General features: G+C 43.8%; 3 protein-coding genes across 11 annotated transcripts in view; 2 read left to right on the top strand and 1 right to left on the bottom strand.

Annotated features, from left to right (window-relative positions):
* LOC143267380 (homeobox and leucine zipper protein Homez-like) lies at positions 1-2869 on the top strand. 3 transcript variants are annotated; one of them, XM_076545015.1, is made up of 2 exons: positions 1-1699; positions 2701-2869. In XM_076545015.1, exons 1-2 carry the CDS (start codon positions 98-100, stop codon positions 2752-2754), a joined length of 1656 nt encoding a protein of 551 aa, XP_076401130.1. In that variant the 5' UTR covers positions 1-97; the 3' UTR covers positions 2755-2869. The 3 variants fall into 3 exon arrangements, with proteins under 3 accessions (XP_076401130.1, XP_076401128.1, XP_076401129.1); XM_076545014.1 differs by having other exon boundaries at positions 4-1661; positions 2702-2869; XM_076545013.1 differs by having other exon boundaries at positions 2-2869.
* Positions 2870-4947: 2078 nt separating this feature from the next.
* Positions 4948-7816, top strand: LOC143266777 (homeobox and leucine zipper protein Homez-like). 3 transcript variants are annotated; one of them, XM_076545018.1, is made up of 2 exons: positions 4948-6646; positions 7648-7816. In XM_076545018.1, exons 1-2 carry the CDS (start codon positions 5045-5047, stop codon positions 7699-7701), a joined length of 1656 nt encoding a protein of 551 aa, XP_076401133.1. In that variant the 5' UTR covers positions 4948-5044; the 3' UTR covers positions 7702-7816. The 3 variants fall into 3 exon arrangements, with proteins under 3 accessions (XP_076401133.1, XP_076401131.1, XP_076401132.1); XM_076545017.1 differs by having other exon boundaries at positions 4951-6608; positions 7649-7816; XM_076545016.1 differs by having other exon boundaries at positions 4949-7816.
* Positions 7817-8368: 552 nt separating this feature from the next.
* The window catches only part of Rnf212b (ring finger protein 212B), a 38983-nt gene continuing 23435 nt past the window's right edge, over positions 8369-23916 (bottom strand). For 3 of the 5 annotated variants that reach the window (XM_006988496.4, XM_042284867.2, XM_042284868.2), the window contains exons 12-16: positions 18157-18196; positions 17454-17548; positions 16139-16200; positions 9856-9933; positions 8369-8567 (exon numbers count right to left, since the gene is read on the bottom strand). In XM_006988496.4, the coding sequence (XP_006988558.2) occupies positions 9871-9933; positions 16139-16200; positions 17454-17548; positions 18157-18196 (260 nt within the window). In that variant the 3' untranslated portion in view covers positions 8369-8567; positions 9856-9870. Of the gene's footprint in view, positions 8568-8618; positions 8996-9855; positions 9934-16138; positions 16201-16515; positions 17549-18156; positions 18197-23916 lie in introns of those variants that run through there. The other 2 variants (XM_042284869.2, XR_013042402.1) reach the window with 2 other exon arrangements.

Here is a 23916-nt window from a genome sequence, read left to right as displayed (position 1 = left end):
GTGAAAATCAAGAAATGATTGAAGCATTTTAGGAGCAGTACAACATGATTCAAATAGAAAATTGTTTGGTGTCTAGCAATTTGGTAAAAATTAAAAGATGGGCCAGAAGAGCCTCGGTGATGGAGCTGTTTTTCTTCTTACAGCTGCCTCTGAAGGGCACACGTCAGAGCACACCATGCCTCCTAGTAAAGACGCCAGCAGTCTTAACAGCTCGGCAGCAGGGCTCATCTGCCTCCCTCCGATCTCTGAGGAACTACAGCTTGTGTGGACTCAAGCAGCACAGACCAGTGAGCTGGATGGAAATGAACAGCTGCTGCAGACCTTCAGCTACTTCCCCTACCCAAGCCTGGCGGACATCGCACTCCTCTGCCTGCGGTATGGGCTGCAGATGGAGAAGGTCAAGACCTGGTTCATGGCCCAACGCCTCCGCTGTGGCATTAGCTGGTCATCTGAAGAGATAGAAGAGACTCGGGCCCGAGTGGTGTACCACCGAGATCAGCTCCATTTCAAGTCTCTTCTCTCTTTCACGCATCACACAGTGTGGCCCCCACAGGAGACACCTCCAGTGCCCTCTCCAGAGCAGGTTGCTCTTGAACTGTGTCCTCCGGCTCTTAGTGAGCCCACCCAGATGAAAGGATTGAAGGTTGAGCCTGAGGAGCCCTCTCAGGTACCACAGCTGCCACAGAGTCACCAGAAAGTGAAGGAACTTCTGATGACAGGCAGCAGAGAATTCCCCCACCAATCAGATTTTTGTCAGGATCTTCAGATCAGTGGACTCTCTAAGGAGCATGTAGAAAGGGGGTCCGACCAGTCATGTGGAGGGACTGCTTCCTGGAATCAGCCCACAGCTGTCCATCAGCCACGTGCTGGGGATAAGCCCCCATCGATCTCATTACTTGTCAGTGGTTGTAAGGAGGAATCAGCACCTAGTGGGACACCTCCATCTCCCTCTTTCCAGGTACTGGCTAATGGAACCACTGCCACCCCTCCAGCCCTCCAGCCTGTGGGCTACAGCCCACAGTCACTCTCGCCCAGTGAGCGGGCACTGTCCCCACACGTAGAGCCACCCTGGCCCCAAAGGCTACGGAATAACTCAGTAGCAGGTAGGGTTGGCCCCACAGAGTACCTTTCGCCAGACATGCAGCACCAGCGAAAGACTAAGCGCAAAACCAAAGAACAGCTGGCCATCCTCAAATCCTTTTTCCTGCAGTGCCAGTGGGCACGACGGGAAGATTACCATAAACTAGAACAGATCACTGGTTTACCTCGCCCTGAGATCATTCAGTGGTTTGGTGATACCCGATATGCCTTGAAGCATGGACAACTGAAGTGGTTTCGGGACAATGCAGTACTTGGTATGTCTACTTTTCAAGATCCAGCTGTTCCTACACCATCAACTCATTCCTTGAAAGAATGGGCCAAGACACCACCTCTGCCAGCCCCACCGCCCCCACCAGACATACGACCTTTAGAGAGGTACTGGGCGGCCCACCAGCAGCTGCAGGAAGCCGATGTCCTTAAACTGAGTCAGGCATCAAGACTTAGCACTCAGCAAGTGTTGGACTGGTTTGACTCTCGATTGCCTCAGCCAGCGGAGGTGGTAGTTTGTCTAGATGAAGAGGCGGGGGATGAAGATGAGGATGAAGAACTGCCAGAAGATGGTGAGGAAGAGGAGGAGGAGGAAGATGATGTTGATGATGATGATGCCATACAAGACTGAGGGGGGTTGAGGAAGAAAAGGGGGGTCTATTACTGAAAGATAACCACCTTATTGACCGTTTAAACCTTTTTGAAACACTCGGTCACAAAGAACTAAAAAGTTTTGTGTTCATAGTGGGCAAGGCAGGATAGTAATTTGACAGTAGACTGGGGAGGTGACCAGGGTACAGACTAAGGAATTGGATCAACAGAAACCCAATTCTCTAGCCTCATGTGGAGAGGGCCAGGGATCTGGGCAAACAGTGGCTGGAAAGGGCCCTTGCTCTCCTCTTGTTCTTTCTCGTTAGAACACTTAAGCCTTGTCTCAGCCCCACACCTCTGTGGGACCTGGAATGGAGAGTATTGTGACCCAGCTTAGGATCTCAGTGCACCCCAAATCCCACCATCTGTCAGAGCATGCAAGGCTGCTCTGTGCCGTCCCCGTCGTTCTGAGCACATGGCCACGCACACTGCAGCTGGGATCTGCCATGTCCCAGCTTTGTCAGACCCTCCTCCTACCAGTCAGTGTTTTCACTCCTTCTGTCGCTCACTCACTCAAGCAGAATGCTCTTGCTTCTGATACTGGACCAATCTGCCTTTTCTATTGTCTCAGGGTAACTCCTTACACAGTTTGTGAAAAATTTTAATAATCAGGTTGTGAATATTTGTATATTTATTGGAAGGGGAATTAGGGGATTCCCCGCCCTTTACAGCATGATGAGCCGGGCTTAGTGCAGGTGTGGCAGGGAATCTAGGAGTTCAAGGCCAGCCTGGACTACATATCAAGTTAAAAGCCAACCTGGACTATGTAAGAGCCTGTCTTGAAACATAACGTCACAGTGTGACAGGAGAAGGGTGGCAGGGATGTTACAGGTTTGGATTTACAAACTTGACGTCACTTTCTGTCCAGATTGATAAGAGACTGTTGGTTTTTTGTTTTGTTTTCTCCTTTTTTGCTACTGGTTCAATTTGTATCTAACAAGAAATGTTTCCCTCTTTATAGGATCTGTCTTGGGGACAGAAGGACCATGGTCTTCTAACTCAATGATGTTCTAGAATAAATGTCAACACTGGGGATCACTGGTAACAATGGGTTAGTCACCTGAAAATAGAGCAAAGCCCCAAATTGCTAAAATAATTAAGGCCAACAATAAAATTGTTTTTCTTCTAATTGCTTCTCTTCTCTACTTTGCCACTCCTATGGTTTAAAGATCTATATGTATATATTCACACATGTATATATATAAAGGCTTGCCTTGAACTCATGGTGAAGCCATGGTTGTTGTTGAACTTCTGATCTTCCTGCTTCCACCTCCCAAGCAGTTATTACAAGTATGTGCCAGCCGGGCGGTGGTGGCGCACGTCTGTAATCCTAGCACTCAGGAGGCAGAGCCAGGCGGATCTCTGTGAGTTCGAGGCCAGCCTGGGCTACAGAGCAAGATCCAGGAAAGGCTCAAAGCTACACAGAGAAACCCTGTCTGGGAAAACCAAACAAACAAACAAAAAAAGTGATGGCAAACAAACATGAAAATGATTGTGAAGTTTTTGTAATCCTAAAGCCTCTGGGGGGGGGCTGGCTCAGCAGTTAAGAGCACTTGCTCTTGCAGAGAGCCTGGATTCCATTCCCAGCACCCACATGGCAGCTCACAACCAACTGTAACTCCAGTTCCAGGGGAACTGATGCTTTCTTCTGACCTTTGTGGGCACCAAACACACACGTGATACATACATACATGCAGATAAAACAATCATAAAATAAAATCTAATTTAAATTTTTTTTTAGCGATTAAAGTAAATAAAGCCCCTAGGGTTTGACCTTTTAGTGTTACAGCACTTGCCTAGCCTGGAGGTCCCCAAAGAAGTGAAAACAGGAACCCCTGATACACTGCCCTTTGTGGACCTGAAATTTGTTTTCTCAATCAGTAGTAACATTCACATGGGAATCTTTTTTTTTTTAAGATTTATTTATTTATTATGTATACAACATGTATGACTGCAGGCCAGAAGAGGGCATCAGATCTCGTTACAGATGGTTGTGAGCCACCATGTGGTTGCTGGTAATTGAACTCAGGTCCTCTGGAAGAGCACTCAGTGCTCTTAACCTCTGATCCATCTCTCCAGCCCAACACGGGAATCTTATCCTATCCTGAACAAACCAGAAGTAATATAAACACGAATGGGATTCCTCCAAGAATAAAGCATGATGTATTAAAGCACCTCTAATGCCTAAGGAGGGAGTGGAATGAAAATGTTTACAGAATATTCTGGGAACTAGCTTCACAGGCGTTGAGGAATGAATAGGTCCCCATGTCCAGAACCCTGGGAGCAGGACCTAGCCTTAGTGTTTAATGAACCTGTCCACCTGGTTTTGAGGAGCAAGCTGGACTGTGCAGTGGGCTGAATGGGGGGCAGGGTTCATTTCTGGGCTCCCTAGAGGGTCTGAGATGTAAGAGGAGACTCGGAGAAGGGAAAACTTTTGTTAAGTTGACTTGAGGGAGGAAACTTCCCCCTCAACAAGACCCAACACAGGGGGAGTAAGTAAGCTCTTTTTATCACAAGATCCTGGCCTCAAAGTCTTCCTACTCGGGTAGGGGGAAAAATCAATCTGAGTTCAGGGCTTTAAAGTACTCTGAATGCAGCTTCCTGTTCACAGAACTCACTCCCATTACCAAGAAAGGAGGCAAGCGGGGGTTGGGGGGGCATGAGGCTAGGCACAGTACCCCCACTCTGTTTCCTTGTTGGCTTTTTGTTTGTATGCTTTGAGACAGGGTTAAGTAGTTTAGGCTGTCCTTGAACTCCTGGACTTCTAGTCTTGGCCAATCTCCAAGTGCCAGTTGTAAATAAACATTCCCATGCCTGACTAACCTTCAGGAGCCAGGTTGAAGGTCTACACTTCCATGCCGACTTGATGGCTTGGTTTCCTGTCTCTGTGTTCTGAGAGTAATCCAAGATCATTAGGCACTAAAGAGTAATCATTCTGAGATTACTGCATTACTGCATTCTGGTTTTTGTGGTTTAGTATTCAGTCTGTGAGTACTGTTCCATGAACTTCAAGGGGAGAGTGAATGATAGCTTTCAGAAGCATATTGAAATTGTAAAGGTAAAGGCTTTGGGGGGATAACGTTTTTTCCTTAGCCTCGAAAGACAGAATTTTATCATGTAACTTGGGGTTATTTTTATCCCAAATTCTGTGGACTCTGTGTTTTATGTAAAGAAACAGGAATTATGGCAGGTTCTGATGACTTGATTGTGAAAATCAAGAAATGATTGAAGCATTTTAGGAGCAGTACAACATGATTCAAATAGAAAATTGTTTGGTGTCTAGCAATTTGGTAAAAATTAAAAGATGGGCCAGAAGAGCCTCGGTGATGGAGCTGTTTTTCTTCTTACAGCTGCCTCTGAAGGGCACACGTCAGAGCACACCATGCCTCCTAGTAAAGACGCCAGCAGTCTTAACAGCTCGGCAGCAGGGCTCATCTGCCTCCCTCCGATCTCTGAGGAACTACAGCTTGTGTGGACTCAAGCAGCACAGACCAGTGAGCTGGATGGAAATGAACAGCTGCTGCAGACCTTCAGCTACTTCCCCTACCCAAGCCTGGCGGACATCGCACTCCTCTGCCTGCGGTATGGGCTGCAGATGGAGAAGGTCAAGACCTGGTTCATGGCCCAACGCCTCCGCTGTGGCATTAGCTGGTCATCTGAAGAGATAGAAGAGACTCGGGCCCGAGTGGTGTACCACCGAGATCAGCTCCATTTCAAGTCTCTTCTCTCTTTCACGCATCACACAGTGTGGCCCCCACAGGAGACACCTCCAGTGCCCTCTCCAGAGCAGGTTGCTCTTGAACTGTGTCCTCCGGCTCTTAGTGAGCCCACCCAGATGAAAGGATTGAAGGTTGAGCCTGAGGAGCCCTCTCAGGTACCACAGCTGCCACAGAGTCACCAGAAAGTGAAGGAACTTCTGATGACAGGCAGCAGAGAATTCCCCCACCAATCAGATTTTTGTCAGGATCTTCAGATCAGTGGACTCTCTAAGGAGCATGTAGAAAGGGGGTCCGACCAGTCATGTGGAGGGACTGCTTCCTGGAATCAGCCCACAGCTGTCCATCAGCCACGTGCTGGGGATAAGCCCCCATCAATCTCATTACTTGTCAGTGGTTGTAAGGAGGAATCAGCACCTAGTGGGACACCTCCATCTCCCTCTTTCCAGGTACTGGCTAATGGAACCACTGCCACCCCTCCAGCCCTCCAGCCTGTGGGCTACAGCCCACAGTCACTCTCGCCCAGTGAGCAGGCACTGTCCCCACACGTAGAGCCACCCTGGCCCCAAAGGCTACGGAATAACTCAGTAGCAGGTAGGGTTGGCCCCACAGAGTACCTTTCGCCAGACATGCAGCACCAGCGAAAGACTAAGCGCAAAACCAAAGAACAGCTGGCCATCCTCAAATCCTTTTTCCTGCAGTGCCAGTGGGCACGACGGGAAGATTACCATAAACTAGAACAGATCACTGGTTTACCTCGCCCTGAGATCATTCAGTGGTTTGGTGATACCCGATATGCCTTGAAGCATGGACAACTGAAGTGGTTTCGGGACAATGCAGTACTTGGTATGTCTACTTTTCAAGATCCAGCTGTTCCTACACCATCAACTCATTCCTTGAAAGAATGGGCCAAGACACCACCTCTGCCAGCCCCACCGCCCCCACCAGACATACGACCTTTAGAGAGGTACTGGGCGGCCCACCAGCAGCTGCAGGAAGCCGATGTCCTTAAACTGAGTCAGGCATCAAGACTTAGCACTCAGCAAGTGTTGGACTGGTTTGACTCTCGATTGCCTCAGCCAGCGGAGGTGGTAGTTTGTCTAGATGAAGAGGCGGGGGATGAAGATGAGGATGAAGAACTGCCAGAAGATGGTGAGGAAGAGGAGGAGGAGGAAGATGATGTTGATGATGATGATGCCATACAAGACTGAGGGGGGTTGAGGAAGAAAAGGGGGGTCTATTACTGAAAGATAACCACCTTATTGACCGTTTAAACCTTTTTGAAACACTCGGTCACAAAGAACTAAAAAGTTTTGTGTTCATAGTGGGCAAGGCAGGATAGTAATTTGACAGTAGACTGGGGAGGTGACCAGGGTACAGACTAAGGAATTGGATCAACAGAAACCCAATTCTCTAGCCTCATGTGGAGAGGGCCAGGGATCTGGGCAAACAGTGGCTGGAAAGGGCCCTTGCTCTCCTCTTGTTCTTTCTCGTTAGAACACTTAAGCCTTGTCTCAGCCCCACACCTCTGTGGGACCTGGAATGGAGAGTATTGTGACCCAGCTTAGGATCTCAGTGCACCCCAAATCCCACCATCTGTCAGAGCATGCAAGGCTGCTCTGTGCCGTCCCCGTCGTTCTGAGCACATGGCCACGCACACTGCAGCTGGGATCTGCCATGTCCCAGCTTTGTCAGACCCTCCTCCTACCAGTCAGTGTTTTCACTCCTTCTGTCGCTCACTCACTCAAGCAGAATGCTCTTGCTTCTGATACTGGACCAATCTGCCTTTTCTATTGTCTCAGGGTAACTCCTTACACAGTTTGTGAAAAATTTTAATAATCAGGTTGTGAATATTTGTATATTTATTGGAAGGGGAATTAGGGGATTCCCCGCCCTTTACAGCATGATGAGCCGGGCTTAGTGCAGGTGTGGCAGGGAATCTAGGAGTTCAAGGCCAGCCTGGACTACATATCAAGTTAAAAGCCAACCTGGACTATGTAAGAGCCTGTCTTGAAACATAACGTCACAGTGTGACAGGAGAAGGGTGGCAGGGATGTTACAGGTTTGGATTTACAAACTTGACGTCACTTTCTGTCCAGATTGATAAGAGACTGTTGGTTTTTTGTTTTGTTTTCTCCTTTTTTGCTACTGGTTCAATTTGTATCTAACAAGAAATGTTTCCCTCTTTATAGGATCTGTCTTGGGGACAGAAGGACCATGGTCTTCTAACTCAATGATGTTCTAGAATAAATGTCAACACTGGGGATCACTGGTAACAATGGGTTAGTCACCTGAAAATAGAGCAAAGCCCCAAATTGCTAAAATAATTAAGGCCAACAATAAAATTGTTTTTCTTCTAATTGCTTCTCTTCTCTACTTTGCCATTCCTATGGTTTAAAGATCTATATGTATATATTCACACATGTATATATATAAAGGCTTGCCTTGAACTCATGGTGAAGCCATGGTTGTTGTTGAACTTCTGATCTTCCTGCTTCCACCTCCCAAGCAGTTATTACAAGTATGTGCCAGCCGGGCGGTGGTGGCGCACGTCTGTAATCCTAGCACTCAGGAGGCAGAGGCAGGCGGATCTCTGTGAGTTCGAGGCCAGCCTGGTCTACAGAGGTAGTCCAGGACAGGCCCCAAAGCTACACAGAGAAACCCTGTCTCGGGGGGGGGGAGTATGTGCCATCATGCCCAGTTTATACATTACTAGGGATCAAACCCAGGCCTTTGTGGATGATAGGCAGGCACTCTGCCAATGGGCTACATCTATACCCAGCCTGAGTCTAGGGATTCAATGTAGTCAAGTCCATTAACGTCTGATTATTAAGGGCTGGGTGTGTGGCTCAGTGATAGACCTCTTGCCTAGCATTTATGACACCCTAATTTCAAGCTCCAGCACACTTAAATTATTTCTGATTTAGTCTATTTTTATTCTTTAAAGATTCAGGACACATTTTGGTAAAGTAAATAAAAATAGAAAACTAGAGGACAGTCAGCATCTGTCAGCACACACTTGGGTCCCAGCAGTCAGACGACAAGACTTATTGATGCTTCAGTAGTGACAGCAGGCTGTAACTCCACTTGCTCATCCCACTGTTCTGGAACCTGTAATAGCAAGAGTTGCAGTGGCCATAAAAGGGTATCTCTTTTATGATTGTTTTCCTCTTTATAATCTATATACTTTAGTAAGATGGAAATCTATTCTACCTATTGTTCTGACAAAGGAAAATCAAAACATTTCACAGCAACTGGATGTAGAATAAACAATGAGTAAAAGCATAATAAGCTGGGCGGTGGTGGCGCATGCCTTTAGTCCCTGTACTCGAGAGGCAGAGGCAGGAGGATCTCTGTGAGTTTGAGGCCAGCCTGGTCTACAGAGTGAGATCCAGGAAAGGCACCAAAACTACACAGAGAAACCCTGTCTCAAAAAACAAAAAAAAAAAGTATAATAAATTAGGGTTGGGGTTGAGGATTTAGCTCAGTGGTAGAGTACTTGCCTAGCAAGCACAAGGCCCTGGGTTTGGTCCTCAGCTCTGGAAAAAAAAAAAAGACAAATAAATAAATAAATTAAGGTGTTGCTTATTAACATTGGCAACAGGAAAGCAATGTCCAAAGCTAAAAAGTGAGATTCAGAAATGAACCAGGATAAGTATATTACCCAGTCTCTCTGCCCCCGAGCATAAGGCCAAGGATTTCTGCCACTTTAGTTTTAGACTAGGTAATGGAAGGCAGTACATGTGAGGGAGAGAGGATTATCCTCCTGAAGCCCAGTACAAGACCTAAAAGCTTTCTGGAGCATTGGTATAAGATAGAACCAGTGAGCCGGGCAGTGGTGGCGCACGCCTTTAATCCCAGCACTTGGGAGGCAGAGGCAGGAGGAACTCTGTGAGTTCGAGGCCAGCCTGGGCTACCAAGTGAGTTCCAGGAAAGGCGCAAAGCTACACAGAGAAACCCTGTCTCGATAAAAAAAACCAAAAAAAAAAAAAAAAAAAAAAAAAAAAAAAAAGATAGAACCAGTGACCTGAGCTGGATCATCAGGACAGACATGGCCGAAAGAACTGACTCCCACAAGTTGTCCTCTGGCCCTAACAAGTACATATACAAAATACATTTAGTAAACAATTCAAGAGTCTGAGAGATGGCTCAGCAGGTAAGCATGCTTTGTGCCACATGCACCACACACCCCCATATGCAAGTGGAATACCCTCATTCACACATACACAATATTTTTAAATTTTTTTTTATGTTTTGAAGAGAAAAAGGAATATAAAGTTCAAGAGAACAAGCTGCAGAATGAAACAAAGAAACAGCAGGTACACATTTTCCAAGCCTATGTCCCCTAGTGGGTACTGGACACTGAAGTCCATCCTTGAGCATTATGCATAGTTCAAACCTGGAAAATGGATGTTCATCTGGAAATGCTCCATCCTTCTCTCCTGGCTAGTCCCACCTGCCTCTGTTGGGAGAATGTCTGCGACAGAGAACAGATTTGCATGTTATGACAAAACACAAGTAGGGGTGTTTCCTTGAATGGTACAGAACCAACTGTCATTGCTTCCTCATGATGTCTCCTCATAGTATGATGACTAACTTCCAAAATTTTATTTTTGAGATAGGGTCTCACTATTCCTGTTTTCCTAGAGCTTGCCTTTTCCTATGAGCTTTCCCAAGCTGGCCTTGAACTCACGGAGATCTGCTGCATGTTTCCCAAGTGCAGATATTAAAGGTGTGTGCCACTATACTCAGCCCAAACTAAGATTTGATACATCCTGTATGATGAGGGCTTTGTTGTTACTTAAGAAACTCTAGAATATGTCAGTACTTTGTGATAATGAGAAACTTTGGGAAGACAGGAATATTTGACTATCTTATCAAAAGGCAATTACCAGGAAGATAGAGATCTTACACCTCTGGGAATGAGGCACTTTTTCAATAATTATTTTTAATTTCTTAGTGTTTTTTTTTTTTAATTTTATGTTTAAGGGTGTTTTGCTGCATGTATGTCTGTGTACCTCTGCACACAAAAGAGGGCATCAGAGATCCCTGGAGACTGGTATTACAGAGGGTTGGGATCCACCATGTGGGTACTAGGAATCCAACCCAGATCCTTTGAAAGAGCAACCAGTACTTTTAAATGCTGAGTCATCTCTCTCTCTCTCTTTCTCTCTCTCTCTCTCTCTCTCTCTCTCTCTCTCTCTCTCTCTCTCTCTCGTCTTTTTTAAATTTACTTATTTTTATTTTATGTGCATTGATGTTTTGCCATAGGTGTAAGGTCCTTTGAAACTGGAGTTACAGACAGCTGTGAGCTGCCATGTGGGTGCTGGGAATTGAACCCAGGTCCTCTGTCAGAGCAGTCAGTGCTCCTACCACTGAGCCACCTCTCCAGCCCAAGTCATTTCTTTAGTCCTAAAAGGTTTTGTTTTAAAGGATGGACTAGAATAAGGAACCCATCATCCAACATTAAAAAAAAAAAGACCAAAACAAACAACAAAAACAAACAAACAAAATCCCCAAACCAAAAAAAAACACTGGCCAACTCATGGTCAATATTTTATTTATATATTCTATTGCCTCTTTCTACTAAATTATACTAAAGCAAAATCTAGATACCACTTAATATGCTGTCTTAGGGTTCCTATTGCTGTGGAGAGACATGCCCATTGCAACTCATAAGGAAAACATTTAACTGGAGTAGCTCGCTGACAGTTTCTGTCAGGGTGGGGAGCATGGCAGCGTGCACACACATGTCATGCTGGCTACATTTGGCTTTCAGGGAACAGGAAGTCAACTGACTGTCACACTGAGGGAAGCTTAAGCAAAAGAGACCATCAAAGGTCGCCTCCACAGTGACATTTCCTCCAACAAGGCCACACCACCTAACAATGCCACTCCCTTTGGGGGTCATTTCCTTTCAGACCACCACATTCTACTCCCTGACCATATCAGTTAAAAAAAAAAAAAACGTATTCAGTCCAACTTCAAAAGTCCCATAGTCTGTAATACTCTCAAATTTGTTTTAAAGTCCAAAGTCTTTTCTGAGACTTATGCAATCTCTTAACTGTGATATCCCTATAAATAATCAAAATAAAAAAGATCACATACTTCCAACATATTATGACACAGGATATACGTTACCATTCCAAAATGCAGGGAATGGAGCATAGTAAGGAAATACTGGACCAAAGCAAGACCAAAAACCAACTGGGCAAACTGCAAACTCTGCAGCTCTGTGTCTGATGTCAAAATGTTCTTCATATCTCCAACTCCGTTCAGCTTTGTCGACTGCAACACACTTCTTTCTCGTGGGCTTGTTCTACTCCCTGTTAGCAACTCTCCTTGGCAGGTATCCCACGACTCTGGCATCTCTAACAACTTGGGTTCTCCAACACAATCCAGGCTTCATTTTCACAGCTTCATACAACAGCCTCTTTACTAGGTCCCTATTCAGGGACTCCTCCAACACAAGCCTGGCCTCAGTAGCGTTATTCCCTAACTCCTTTCTTCTATCCTTAACTCTCTGCTACTTCCTGGGGCTGGAACATGGCCTCCTTGTTCAATTACATCTTCGCCAGCTTTCTGTCATTTACTGCCTAACCTTGGCTGTCCTAAAACTTGCTCTGTAGACCAGGCTGGCCTCAGACTCAGATCTGGCAGCTTCTGCCTTCCCAGTGTTAGGATTAAAGGTGTATCCCACCATGCCCAGCTCTTAAGCTTTTCTTTAGTGTCTTTCCACAAGTTGGAAACTTAGCTGGGTGGGATCTTGCCCTGAGGTTACCACTCCCTTTATTCCATTTCTTAACCCATTTATCTCCTTGAACACAGGATTTAGCTCCATTCCACTTCCTGGTGCTCTTTTTCTCCTCAAAATTTACTTTTTGTAATTTATCCTGTTCAGCTTGCTCCTTTTCACTATAAATCTTCATTAGAGTTACCACTAATATCCACACAATAGTGTCTATACTAGGCAGTTTTGAGAGTTCTTCCAATGGAATTAATCCAAAACTCTTCACTTTAGCCTCAGGTAGACTCTTTGGACAAGGGTAAAAGGCAGCGACTTTCTTCACCAAATATCACAAGAATGATCTCCAAGCAACATACTAAAATTCTCCTCTGAAACCTCTTGAGTGAGCCCCCCCCACTCTTAGCACCTTGTCTTCCATGCTCCTAATAGTTTACCCCATTAAGCCGTGCTTACAGCATTCCACTTCTTTCATAACCTAAATTACCAAAGTCCAAATTCCTCCAAACAAATACATGGTCAGGCCTATCACAGCAATACCCCAGTCCCTGGTACCAACTTGTTTTAGTTAGAGTTTTTATTGCTGTGAAGAGACACCATGTCCACTGTTAACTCTTAGAAGGAAAACATTTAATTGGAGTGGCTTGATTACAGTTTTAGAGGTTAAATCCATTATAATCATGGTGGGGAGCATGGTGACATGCATGCATATGTCATGCTGGCTACATTTTGGCTTGCAGGAATAGGAAGTCAACTGTCACACTGAGGGAAGCTTGAACAAAAGGGACCTCAAAGCCTACCCCTACAGTGATATACTTCCTCCAACAAGGCCACGCCTTCTAATAGTGCCAATCCCTTTGGTGGGTCATTTCCTTTCAGACCACCACACTTCCTATCCATAAATTTTTATATTTACATATATATGTGTATGTATTTGCTCTTATATGTGTGTAAATACAGACTCATCAAACCTAAAATACTACTCGGTGTTTAAAGTTTGGCGCATAGTGTTGCACACCTTTAATTTCAGCACTCAGGAAGCAGAAGCAGGCAGATCTCTTTGAGTTTGAGGCCAGCCTGGTCTACATAGTGAGTTCCAGAACAGCCAGGGCTACAAGTGAGACCCTGTCCCAGAAAAGAAAATCTTTAATAGTGCCCAACAGAATAAGATTCCTCAAGTATCTCATAGATGCAGGGTTTTTTACTTTTGAGATAGGGTTTCACCTAGCTCAGGTTAGCCTCCAAACTTGTTATGTAGCCTAGGATGATCTTGACCTCTCAAGTGCTCAGATGATAGATGTGTACGACTACACCCAGTTATAAATGTGTTTCTAACAGGATTCAACTTGGGGCCACATATTTATAGGTCTCTTGTATTTCCTTATAGGTTAATCTCTGTTTGTAAGGTTCTATGAGAGGGATGCTGTTTCTTCAGTGTTGCTTCTTACAGCTCAAACCTCAGGTTTTGGGTGTTTTGTTGTTGTTGTTGGTTTTGAGACAGTTTCGGGTATCTCAGTTTGGCCTTAAGCTCCTAATCTTCCTACTTCTACCTCCTAAATGCTGGGATCACAGGTGTGCTGTCACTATGCTGGGTTCCTAATATCTAAAAAAGAAAAGAAAAACAGCAGCAGCAATAAAAAACTTCTTTTCCTGTCCCTTCTTCTCTCCATTGAGACATGGGCCTTGAGCTTGATATGTGGGCAAGGATGCCTTTGAACTTCTGACCCATCTCCTGAGTGCATGCACCTAGTTTTATGAAGTGCAGGGCATTGAATCAGGGCTTTGTGTATGTTGGGCATGCACTCTATCAACTGAGCTACACTTCTAAACTGTTTTTTTTTTTTTTTTTTTTTGGTTTTTCAAGACAGGGGTTTCTCTGTGTAGTTTTGGTGCCTGTCCTGGTTCTTGCTCTGTACCAGGCTGGCCTTGAACTCACAGAGACCCACCTGGCTCTGCCTCCCGAGTGGATTAAAGGCAGGCGTGCGCCACCGCAGCCTGCAGCCTGACCTGACCTTTTTTTTTTTTAATTTAATTTTACATATCAGCCACAGATTCCCTTGCTCTCCCCCCTCCTGCAGACACCCCCCCTCCCCCGTCCTTTCCCCGTCCCTTCCCCCCCATCCCACCCCCATTGCCATCTCCTCCAGGGCAAAGACTCCCCTGAGGATTGAGTTCAACCTGGTAGACTCAGTCCATTTATTCTCTTGTTTTAAGGATATCATCTAAGGCCTTGTATATGCCAAGCAAGCACACTTATCATTGACCTCTATCTCTAGTTTGTCTATTCTTTTATCTAAGACAGGTCTCTGGCCAACCTGACCTGGAACTTCCTATGTAACTCAAGATGGCCTCAAACTTGTGATCTTCCTATTTCACCTGAAAACCTAGGATTGTAAGTACCTGGCTAATTTTCATTTTTCAGATGGGGTTTTACTAAGGCCTGAAACTCATACTATAGCACAGGCTTAGCTTTGAACTTATATAAGGTCCTCCTCTGCCCAGTTTCTGAGTAGCTGAGATTTCTGAGTAGCTGAGGGCTTTAGCCACTAGGCCCTACTTAAATTTTTATTTTTTACTGATAAAATAAAGGGCATCCACGCAACCTAAGTCAGAAGCTCATTTTTTAGTAAAAGGGGGACCTGTAGGGCCCTGGCCCCCGTTTTGGGTAACTGTTGCCTTGCTTGCTGACCTTGACCTTGATATCCTCCCTATGCTAATTCCCTGCTGGGTCCACCCTCCTGAATGCTTAAGGGAAGTTCCTTGTCTGTGTATCCTGCATAATGGGCGTTAACAGCTTAGATGCAAGATTGTAAAACATCTACAGCGAACTTCTGCCCTCCGGGGTTCTCCCATTGTGCTGTAAGCCTGTATTTAAGACCTCTTCCCTCCTTCAATAAACAGCATTTGGCATTAAAAAAATTAATTAATTAAAGTTCTTTCTTTTCCAAAATAAAGTATTCCTCAACAAACAAACAAACAAAAAAATAAAGGGCATCTTAGGGGCACTGGAGAGATGGCTCAGAGGTTCAGAGCACTGGCTGCTCTTCCAGAGGTCCTGAGTTCAATTCCCAGCAACCACATGGTGGTTCACAACCATCTATAGTGGGATCTGATGCTCTCTTCTGGTATAAAGACATACATGCAGATAGAGTACTTATATACATAAATAAATTTTAAAAATTAATTTTTAAAAGGGCATCTTGGATTATAGAAATAAATATATCTGAATTTTACTATGCAGGAACTGTTTCTTGGTTCCTGAGAAACTTTCAGTGAAAATAGCCTCAAAAAAAAAAATCTCAAAACTCAAGACACAAAAGTGGAATTAAAAGACAAGACTGAAATTTTCACTTACTGGATCTCCTTACAGACTTCCACTACACCTTTTCTTTTGTTGTTTGAATTCGGATTAGTCCCATAAATTCACCTTGAGAAATAAACGCTCTTCCTTGTTCATCCAAATGATACATTCCATTGAAAAGGACTTTTCATTGCCCAGCTGATAGTGCAGGCCCATAATCACAGCTGTCTGGGAGACTGATGCACAGCTAGCCTGGTCAACTCATGAAAAGCTGACTTAAAAATGGAAAATGTCTGGGGATACAGACGACTGGGAGAGTACTTATTTACAATGCACAAGGTACCCAGTACCCAAGACAAAACAAAAACTTTGTTGTGGAACTACTGGAAATGTCTGTGTGCTTTTGGCCAAGACTAGTTACTGTTATGTGACTTAATTTTAGAAAACACCAAACCAGCAAACTAGTCTGTCAGTAAGACAGACTCATGAAACTGCGAGCATCCAAAAACCTGTGTGTCACGGTGACACCTGTGTCACTTGCCACTGGTTACCTTCTACCACCCTAGGCCTCAGCCTTTAGTGTGAAGGCCTAACTTCAACAGTTCTACACATACAAGTTAGGCTGCCAGACATCACCTGTAGGACTGGAAGTTGGAAACCAGGAAGATTCTCTGGTGTGGCTCTGCTCTCCCTCTGACCTGAAGGATAGGACAGAATTGTGACAGATAACATACTTGGGCAGTTTCTCAGTCATGTTACTTGTGGGCCACGATATCTAGTGAGCTCTTAAATAAAGAATACTACTTGGAAAGGGAAAGACTATTAAGTAGCTTGGCACAGTGGTATATGCCTGAAATTTCAATATCTGTAAAATCAAGGCAAAAGAATCATGAGTTTGAGACCAACCTGGCCATAGACAGTTCAAGGCCAGCCTGGACTACATGGGAAGACATGTATGTATGTATGTATGTATATGTATGTGTATATATGTATATATTTTAAAAAGTACATACCTGTAATCCTGTAATCCCAGCCCTTGGGAGACTAGCCTCAGTTACAATGGGAATTCCAGGCCAGCCTGGGCTAATAAAAGAAACCATGTCTGAAAACAATTAGCTAAGAACTTTGAGAAATGGGCCATCACATCAATTTTTTTTCTCATGCCAACACAGCTATCTACGGTGGCATGTGGACAGAACAGTCTGAGGCTGGAGTTTAACTGGAGTGGAAAGAGGCAGTGTAAAAATGTGGAGCAAGGCTGGGAACATCAGGACTTGAAAAACAGACACTGGATTTAACAGCCTTTGGAACTGAACTCCCAACATGTTCAATGTGGGATCTAAAAATCCAGAGCTCAGTTTTTTACATTTATTATGTATGTGTGTACACACGCGCGCACACACACACACACACACACACACACACACACACACACACACACACGAGTCGTGGTGCACAGATGGATGTCAGAGGACAACTTTGAGGAGTTGGTTTTCTTGCCTTCCATCATACAATTTCCACACCCATGGGTCCTAGGGATCAAACTCATGTCACCAGACTTGGCAGAAAGCCTTTACCTGATGAGCCCTCTTACCAAACCTCAACTGGGATGTAAAAAAAGCCAAACCTGGTGGTCTGTGCCTGTAGTTAAAACACTTGGGAGGCAGATGCAGGGCAATCACAGGTTTTTAATAAACCTGGACCTCACTGATGGTTGAGGCTATCTGACCTGCACAAGACCCCGTCTCAGGTAATCTAATTTGTGATTAGGACACATAGGAAGGCCCTAGTCCTGGGTTTCATCCCTAGTTTGAGGACAATATGAAAGAAGGAGCCAGCCTAATCCTCCAAACTGTACATAATAGAATTCAACTGGTGACAGGTTTGTACTATTCAGGCAAAATTCAGACCTTCCCCTCACTGTAAAGAAAACTTGAGAACATTAACTTACCAGAATTGTTGGGAGTAAGGACTCTTGTGTGGCCTGAGTCCCCACTGAGGAATGGTCTAAAAGAAACCCCCTGTCCAGAGGAGGCAGATGAAGGTCTAAGGAATGGAAATAAAAGCATCAATAAAGCTAGAATTGCAACATCCCAACTGTAATCCCAGGGGTCTGGATCCAAGGCAGGAGGACTGAAACAAGTTCAAGGCCAGGCAGGTCTACATAGTGAGTTCCAGGATAGCCAGGGTTATAGACCAAGACACTGTCTCAAAAAATAATCAACCAACAACAATAACAAAGGTAAACTCAATGGAGGAAAGATAAAGGTAGAAGTGTATGTAAAAAGTGAGCTTTTGGGCCAGAGAGGAGAGAAAACCCTGCCTACAACTGAGAAGACAATGACTTGAATGCATATTATACACAATACTCTTCATCTTCTCATAAACTACAGATTAGGAATGCCAGTAGAATAAACCAATCAGGAACTCTAGGAATGCTGATAGAATCACTGTGAACACATCCCTAGAAAAGAAACAAGGCAACTATGTATGGTTGTGCTCACCTGTGATCCCAGAACTTGGAGGCAGAGGCAGGAGGATCAGGAGTTCAAGGGCAGTCTCAGCTACATAGTGAGTTTGAGGCCAGCCTGAGCTACATGAGACCCTGCCTCAAAAACAAACACACACAAAAAAGAAAGTGCAATATTACTTACCTGTAAGAGAGGCTACGAGTTGAAGCCGGTGAAGGTGTTTCTGGAAAGCATAAATATGAGCCAGTGAGATAATCCAGAAGGGATTTAGGGGCCAGTGTGAAGGAAATGGCATCAAAGGTTTTTTTGTATATATTTTAGGGTTAGGGCTAATGGTAAATGAAAAAGCTTCTAAGTCACTTAGCAGCACCTCATAAAGGTACTCTTTTTCCTTTCTTGAGCGTGGAGGTCAGGGGCCATCTCTGCCTTGAAGTGCTTTAATGTGTATGTGCTTTCTTTGGCTTTCCCTTTAAGATGGTACTGAAAGTGTAGCTAGAGACAAGAGTCATGAAATGTCTCTAGGAGAGACATCAGTTAAAAGAGAGTGACACAGAGCTCCAAAAATGATCCCCAACATCCAAGGCAAGGAGAAAGTTTGCAAAAATCAATCAGAATATCATTTCAGAACTCCTTAAATTTTAAAGATTTGGTAGCAATCTGGAAAATGTACATTAATAAAAACAAAAAACTGTGAATGTGAGTAAAAGCAGCTAACGTTATAACCTTTCCACTGTATATTCATGTCTCATCCAGCTCCATGGATATCTTTGAAAACCAACTGGCCATAATCATGAAAAACAGGTTTGACAGTCACTAAAGTGAAGGAATGGGACTGGAGTTTTTCCAAGCTACCACCTCTATTTATGTGTTATATAGCACAGGTGTGCATATGTGTACTTATATGCACATGTGGGGGGGCAGAAGTTGATATCAGGTACCTTTTTATTTTTTAACTATTTTATTTTATTTTGGTTTTTTGAAACAGGGTTTCTCTGAGCAGCCTGGAACTCTATGAGTTCCTGGAACTCACTCTGTAGACCAGGCTGGCCTCAAACTCATAGAGATCTGCCTGCCTCTGCCTCGTGACACTTTTTTTTTTTTTTTTTGAGACAGGGTTTTCTTGTGTAGCCTGGATGATCTAGTGCTCATGGGGATCCACCTCTTCTGCCTGCCAAGTGCTGGGATTAAAAGTATATGCCACCACACCTAGCCATTACCTTTTTTTTAAAGGTCTATTTTGAATTATGTATATATGTGCATGTGAGTACAGTTGCCCAAGGCATAAGATCTCCTAGAGCTGGAGTTATAGGCAGTTGTAAGCTGCCCAATGTGGGTGCTAGAAATAGAACTCAGGTCCTCTGCAAGTGCAATACGAGCTTTTAACCACTGAGCCACCTTTCCAGCCCTAGTACCTTATTTTTTGAGATGAGTCTCTCCTACAGAATCTGAGCTCATTAGTTCTATTTGTCTGGATAGCCAACCAGCACTCCAGGAAATCCCCTTGTCTCCACCTCCCCAGTACTAAGGTTATAGACACATGCCACCGTACCTGGATTCTATATGGGTGCTGGAGATTCAAAGTCAAGTACTCATGCTTGCCCAGCAGGCAACTGAGCCATCTCCTCAGGCCCTCAAAGTGCATTTTAGACAGCTGTCATTATGTGAACTGTTTGGTTCCCTGGAAGACCTCACACATGGGACTGTGGTTTGATGCGACTTAGAACTAAAGGTCATCATGGTTTTGAGATCAGAGCTCACCACACACCAGCCTGTGTTCCTTGAAAACAATAAGGCACTTGCTTTGGCTGCTTGAGAAGATAACTGTTAGTTGGGGCAAATAATAGACTTAAAGACATACAGGAAAATGGAGGAATGTGACGTCTATGGGGACTCTGAGACGTTCCAACACATGCCCAGTGTCTAGGCCCAGGACTCTGCACAATGCAGGAAGCATCTGGAAAGGCCTAAACTCTTACTTTGAACTAACCTCAAGGGTATACATACAAAAGGAAGGTCTCAAGGAACAGTTGTCAGATGACTGAATGCTGAACGTGTGCAAACTATGTGACATACAAAGAAAAGATTATGGCCTGTATAAAGAAAAGTAAATAGCTGGGCAGTTGTGGCACACACCTTTAATCCCAGCACTTGGGAGGCAGGTGGATCTCTGTGAGTTCAAGGCCAGTTTGGCCTATAGAGTGAGTTCTAGAACAGCAAGGGCTACACAGAGAAAGCCTGTCTCGGAAAAAAAAAAATTATAATATTTGTTTTGCTACACAAACCTGAGGGCCTGAATGCCTGGGTTTGATCCAGAGAACCCATGGGAGAAGGAGAGAACCGACTCCCAACACTATCCTCTGGCTGCCACGTGTGTGTTCTAGAGCTCCTGACCCCCGCCCCTCCCTCATACAATAATAGTAACATGCTAAAAGAAAGGATGAGAATGGGACTTCAGCAAATCAAGAAAGAAAACCATATAAAAAAGAACCAGTAGGAGCTGGTGTGCGTGCGTGCGTGCGTGCATGCATGCATGCGGATTGCTCAGGTGGTAAAGAACTTGCTGTGTAAACGTGAGGACCTACATCTGGCCTGTAAAACTGGGTATGGCATTGCAGTGAGCCTGAAACACCAGCACTGGACGGGGTCAAAGAGAGTTGGATCCCTAGGATTCCGGAGCCAGCCAGTCTAGCAGAAATTGCAAGCTCAAGTGAGAGACCTTGTCTAACAAATTAAAATAATGGTCCCCACAAAGCTCAGGGGACACTAAGGAAGGTGGGATAGTAAAATGTCAGAGCTGGGGGATGAGGAGGAGCACTGTGAAATGCTGTCTTTTGGGCATGCCATGAGCCCCTGCACTTACGAACTCCCAACAGCTATGGTTTACCTGCACAAGATAAAGCCAGCAAACAATTCCACTATGGATAGGGGAGGGCTATGAAACCTCACCTCAGCTGAGGAGTTATTTGCAGTTGAAGGGGTGTCATTTTTCTTTGGGGGTGTAGCTGGTAGATTGTCTTATGTTCATGTAGGCAGAAACTGGTAGATTTAAAAAAAAAGGGAGGGGGGAGAACATGAAGGTGGGAGAGAGGAGTGGGGTGATCTGGTGTGGGTATGGTAAATTTCTTTAAAAAAAAAAAAAAAGCTGGGCATGGTAGTACATACTTTGATCACAGTACTGGGGAGGCAGAGGCAGGTGGATCTTTGGACTCTGAGGCCAGTCTGTTCTACAGAGTAAGTTCCAGGATATACAGTGAAACCGTGTCTCAAAAAGAAAGGAAGGAAGAAGGAAGGAAGGAAGGAAGGAAGGAAGGAAGGAAGGAAGGAAGGAAGGAAGGAAAGAAAGAAAGAAAGAAAGAAAGAAAGAAAGAAAGAAAGAAAGAAAGAAAGAGAATAAAAAAAGAATGAAATTAAGGAATTAAGGTGGATAGGTTGGGTTGGTGAGATGGCTCAGTGGGTAAGGCACTTGGATGCCAACCCTGATGATTTAAGTTAGATCCCCAGAACCCACATGGGGGAAGGAGAGAACCTGTTTCAAAAGTAGTCCTCTGATCTATATGTACACTTTGGCACATTTGTACCCACATACATATGCACACCCTAAATGAATTAGTAAATATAATCTAAACATTTTTCTTGGGAGGAGGTATTGAAACAGAGTCTCTCTATGTAGCCCTGGCTCTCCTGGAACTCTATGTAGACCAGGCTTACCTCAAACTCAGAGAGATCTACCCGTCTCTGCTTCCCAAGTGTTGGGATTAAAGATGTTCGCTAACACCCAGCTAATAAAGCATGTTTTAAAATGAGGTGGGTAGTGATTGAGGAAGACACCCAAAGTCAACTTCTGGCCTAAATAAATAACAATAACCCTGATGTTCTTCATTTTAAAAATATCTCTAGGATGGAGGCACTTTGTATGGAAGACCCAAACATTTGAGAGGTGCTGTTTTACACTTGGGTAGAGAAGGAACCAGCAAAGGAGAAGCCAGGGAAGTCAAAGAGAAATCTGAAGTGTAGAATAAGAAAGAAACAAAGAGTGAGAACGGTCAACACTGGAAAACTGCTGAAAGTCCTGTGGAAGCAGACCGAAAACTTCTCAGTGAGTCCTGTGGTTTGAAGTGAAGTGAAGTTGAAGAATGGAGGATAAATTAACAAGTTAAAGGATACTGGAAAATTTTAAGAAGCAGCTAGACATGGTGGCAAATGCCCAGAATTCTAGCACCTGGGAGGATGAGGCAGAATCATTTTGAATTCAAGGCCTGCCTGGTCCATATGGTGAGACCCTGTCTCAAAAAAACAAAAACAAAAACAAAACAAAAAAACAAAAGTGGCCAGTTGTGGTGGCACACGCCTTCAATCCCAGCACTCAGGAGGCAGAGGCAGGTGATCTGTGTGAGGACAGTACATTCCAGGATAGCCAGAGCTATGTAGAGAAATCCTGTCTCAAAAACAAACAAACAAACAAACAAACAAACAAACAAACAAAAATAAAGACAAAACAAATAAACAAAAACCAAAAAGCTGGCAGGGTGTTCAGTACTTACATTTAACTTAATACATTTAATTTTTTAAAAAAATGAGTATTCTCTGAGAGTTCCCTATATTTTGCTTCTTGTCATAACACCCAATGATTAAATGAACTTGATTTTTTTGAGACAGGGTCTCCAGTAGCACAGAATGTAGCCAAAGATGGAACTCCTGATCCTCCAGCCTCAGTTTCCAGTGCTGTAATTATAGGTATGTGCCACTACTTTAGACATGGCTGGGGGTCAAGTCAGGGCTTCATGCATCCTATGCAAGCATTCTACCAACTGAACTACATGCCCTCTCCCTGGCAAAGGATCTTAAAATTAGCAAAAAGAAGCCACTCACTCACCACAAATAATATTCAGCAAGGTTAGCATTGACTTTGTCATCAGGCATACTACTGACCAGAGAGCACTCAAAGTTCCCAAAGATTATCAAAGAGAAATTTATACGCAATAATACTATCTTTCAAAACTGAAGGAGGAATTAAGATATTCCTACATAAACAAAAAATTTAGACTGTGAATTTATCACACTCAAACTTGCCTTATAAGAAATACTAAATGGAGTCTTTCAGGCTGAAATGAAAGGACACTAATTAGTAACTCAAATGCAGAAAGATAATTATATAGGTAAATACAAAAAAAGACAGTTTAAGTGCAATTTTCTTGGTAACCCCCCATCAGATTTAAAAGACAACTGTATAAGGCAATAATTAAATTTTTTTTGTTGCTGAGTATATTAATTCATCAGAACTACAACATTTTAGTATAGTATCGATGTTAAATGTTGTATTAATTTAAACCAGATTTTAAAAATTTGTTAGTTGTAATCTCAAAACAGTTTTGAATATAGTAAAAGAAATAACAAGGGAACTAAAGGGCTACACTAGAATTTATTAGTGCTATACTAGAATAAATTTAATACAAGGGAAGGCAGTAACAAACAAATTAATGACAAAAAAGGATCTGACATATATAAAAGAAATAGCAAAATGGCAGTTCATTCTTATCAGCAATTACATTGAATATAAATGTATTAAAGTTTCCAATTAAAAGATAGAAAATCAGGACCAATGCTACTCAAGCCTGGTGACCTAAATTCAATCCCCAGAACCCACCTAAAGTGGAAGGAGAGAACCAACCCCACAAAGCTGTTTTCTGATATCCACACGTGTCATGGTTTGGTATGCATGCATATGTGCATATGTCAAGTTAAAAAATTTTTACAGAAAATCAAAACAAGCTGGGATACAACTCAGTGGTAGAATATTTGTCTAGTATATATTTGATCTCCAGCACTGATTGAAAGAAGGAAAGAAATGAAGAAAAGAAGGAAGCAAGCAAGCAAGGAAAGAAAGAAGGAAAAGAATGTGGATGTAACTCAGTGGGGGTATCCTTGAAGCCCCAGATTCAACCC

The sequence above is a fragment of the Peromyscus maniculatus genome, chromosome 9 (genome assembly GCF_049852395.1).
Source record: "Peromyscus maniculatus bairdii isolate BWxNUB_F1_BW_parent chromosome 9, HU_Pman_BW_mat_3.1, whole genome shotgun sequence".
NCBI classification, from domain to species: Eukaryota; Metazoa; Chordata; class Mammalia; order Rodentia; family Cricetidae; genus Peromyscus; species Peromyscus maniculatus.
This window is presented reverse-complemented; position numbering and strand designations above follow the sequence as displayed.

Coding starts and splice junctions, on each gene's coding strand:
- LOC143267380 (XM_076545015.1), top strand. CDS start 98: ATGGGCCAGAAGAGCCTCGGTGATGGAGCTGTTTTTCTTCTTACAGCT. Junction 1,700..2,700: donor AGGAAGATGATGTTGATGAT/GATGATGCCATA, acceptor TCCCTCTTTATA/GGATCTGTCTTGGGGACAGA.
- LOC143266777 (XM_076545018.1), top strand. CDS start 5,045: ATGGGCCAGAAGAGCCTCGGTGATGGAGCTGTTTTTCTTCTTACAGCT. Junction 6,647..7,647: donor AGGAAGATGATGTTGATGAT/GATGATGCCATA, acceptor TCCCTCTTTATA/GGATCTGTCTTGGGGACAGA.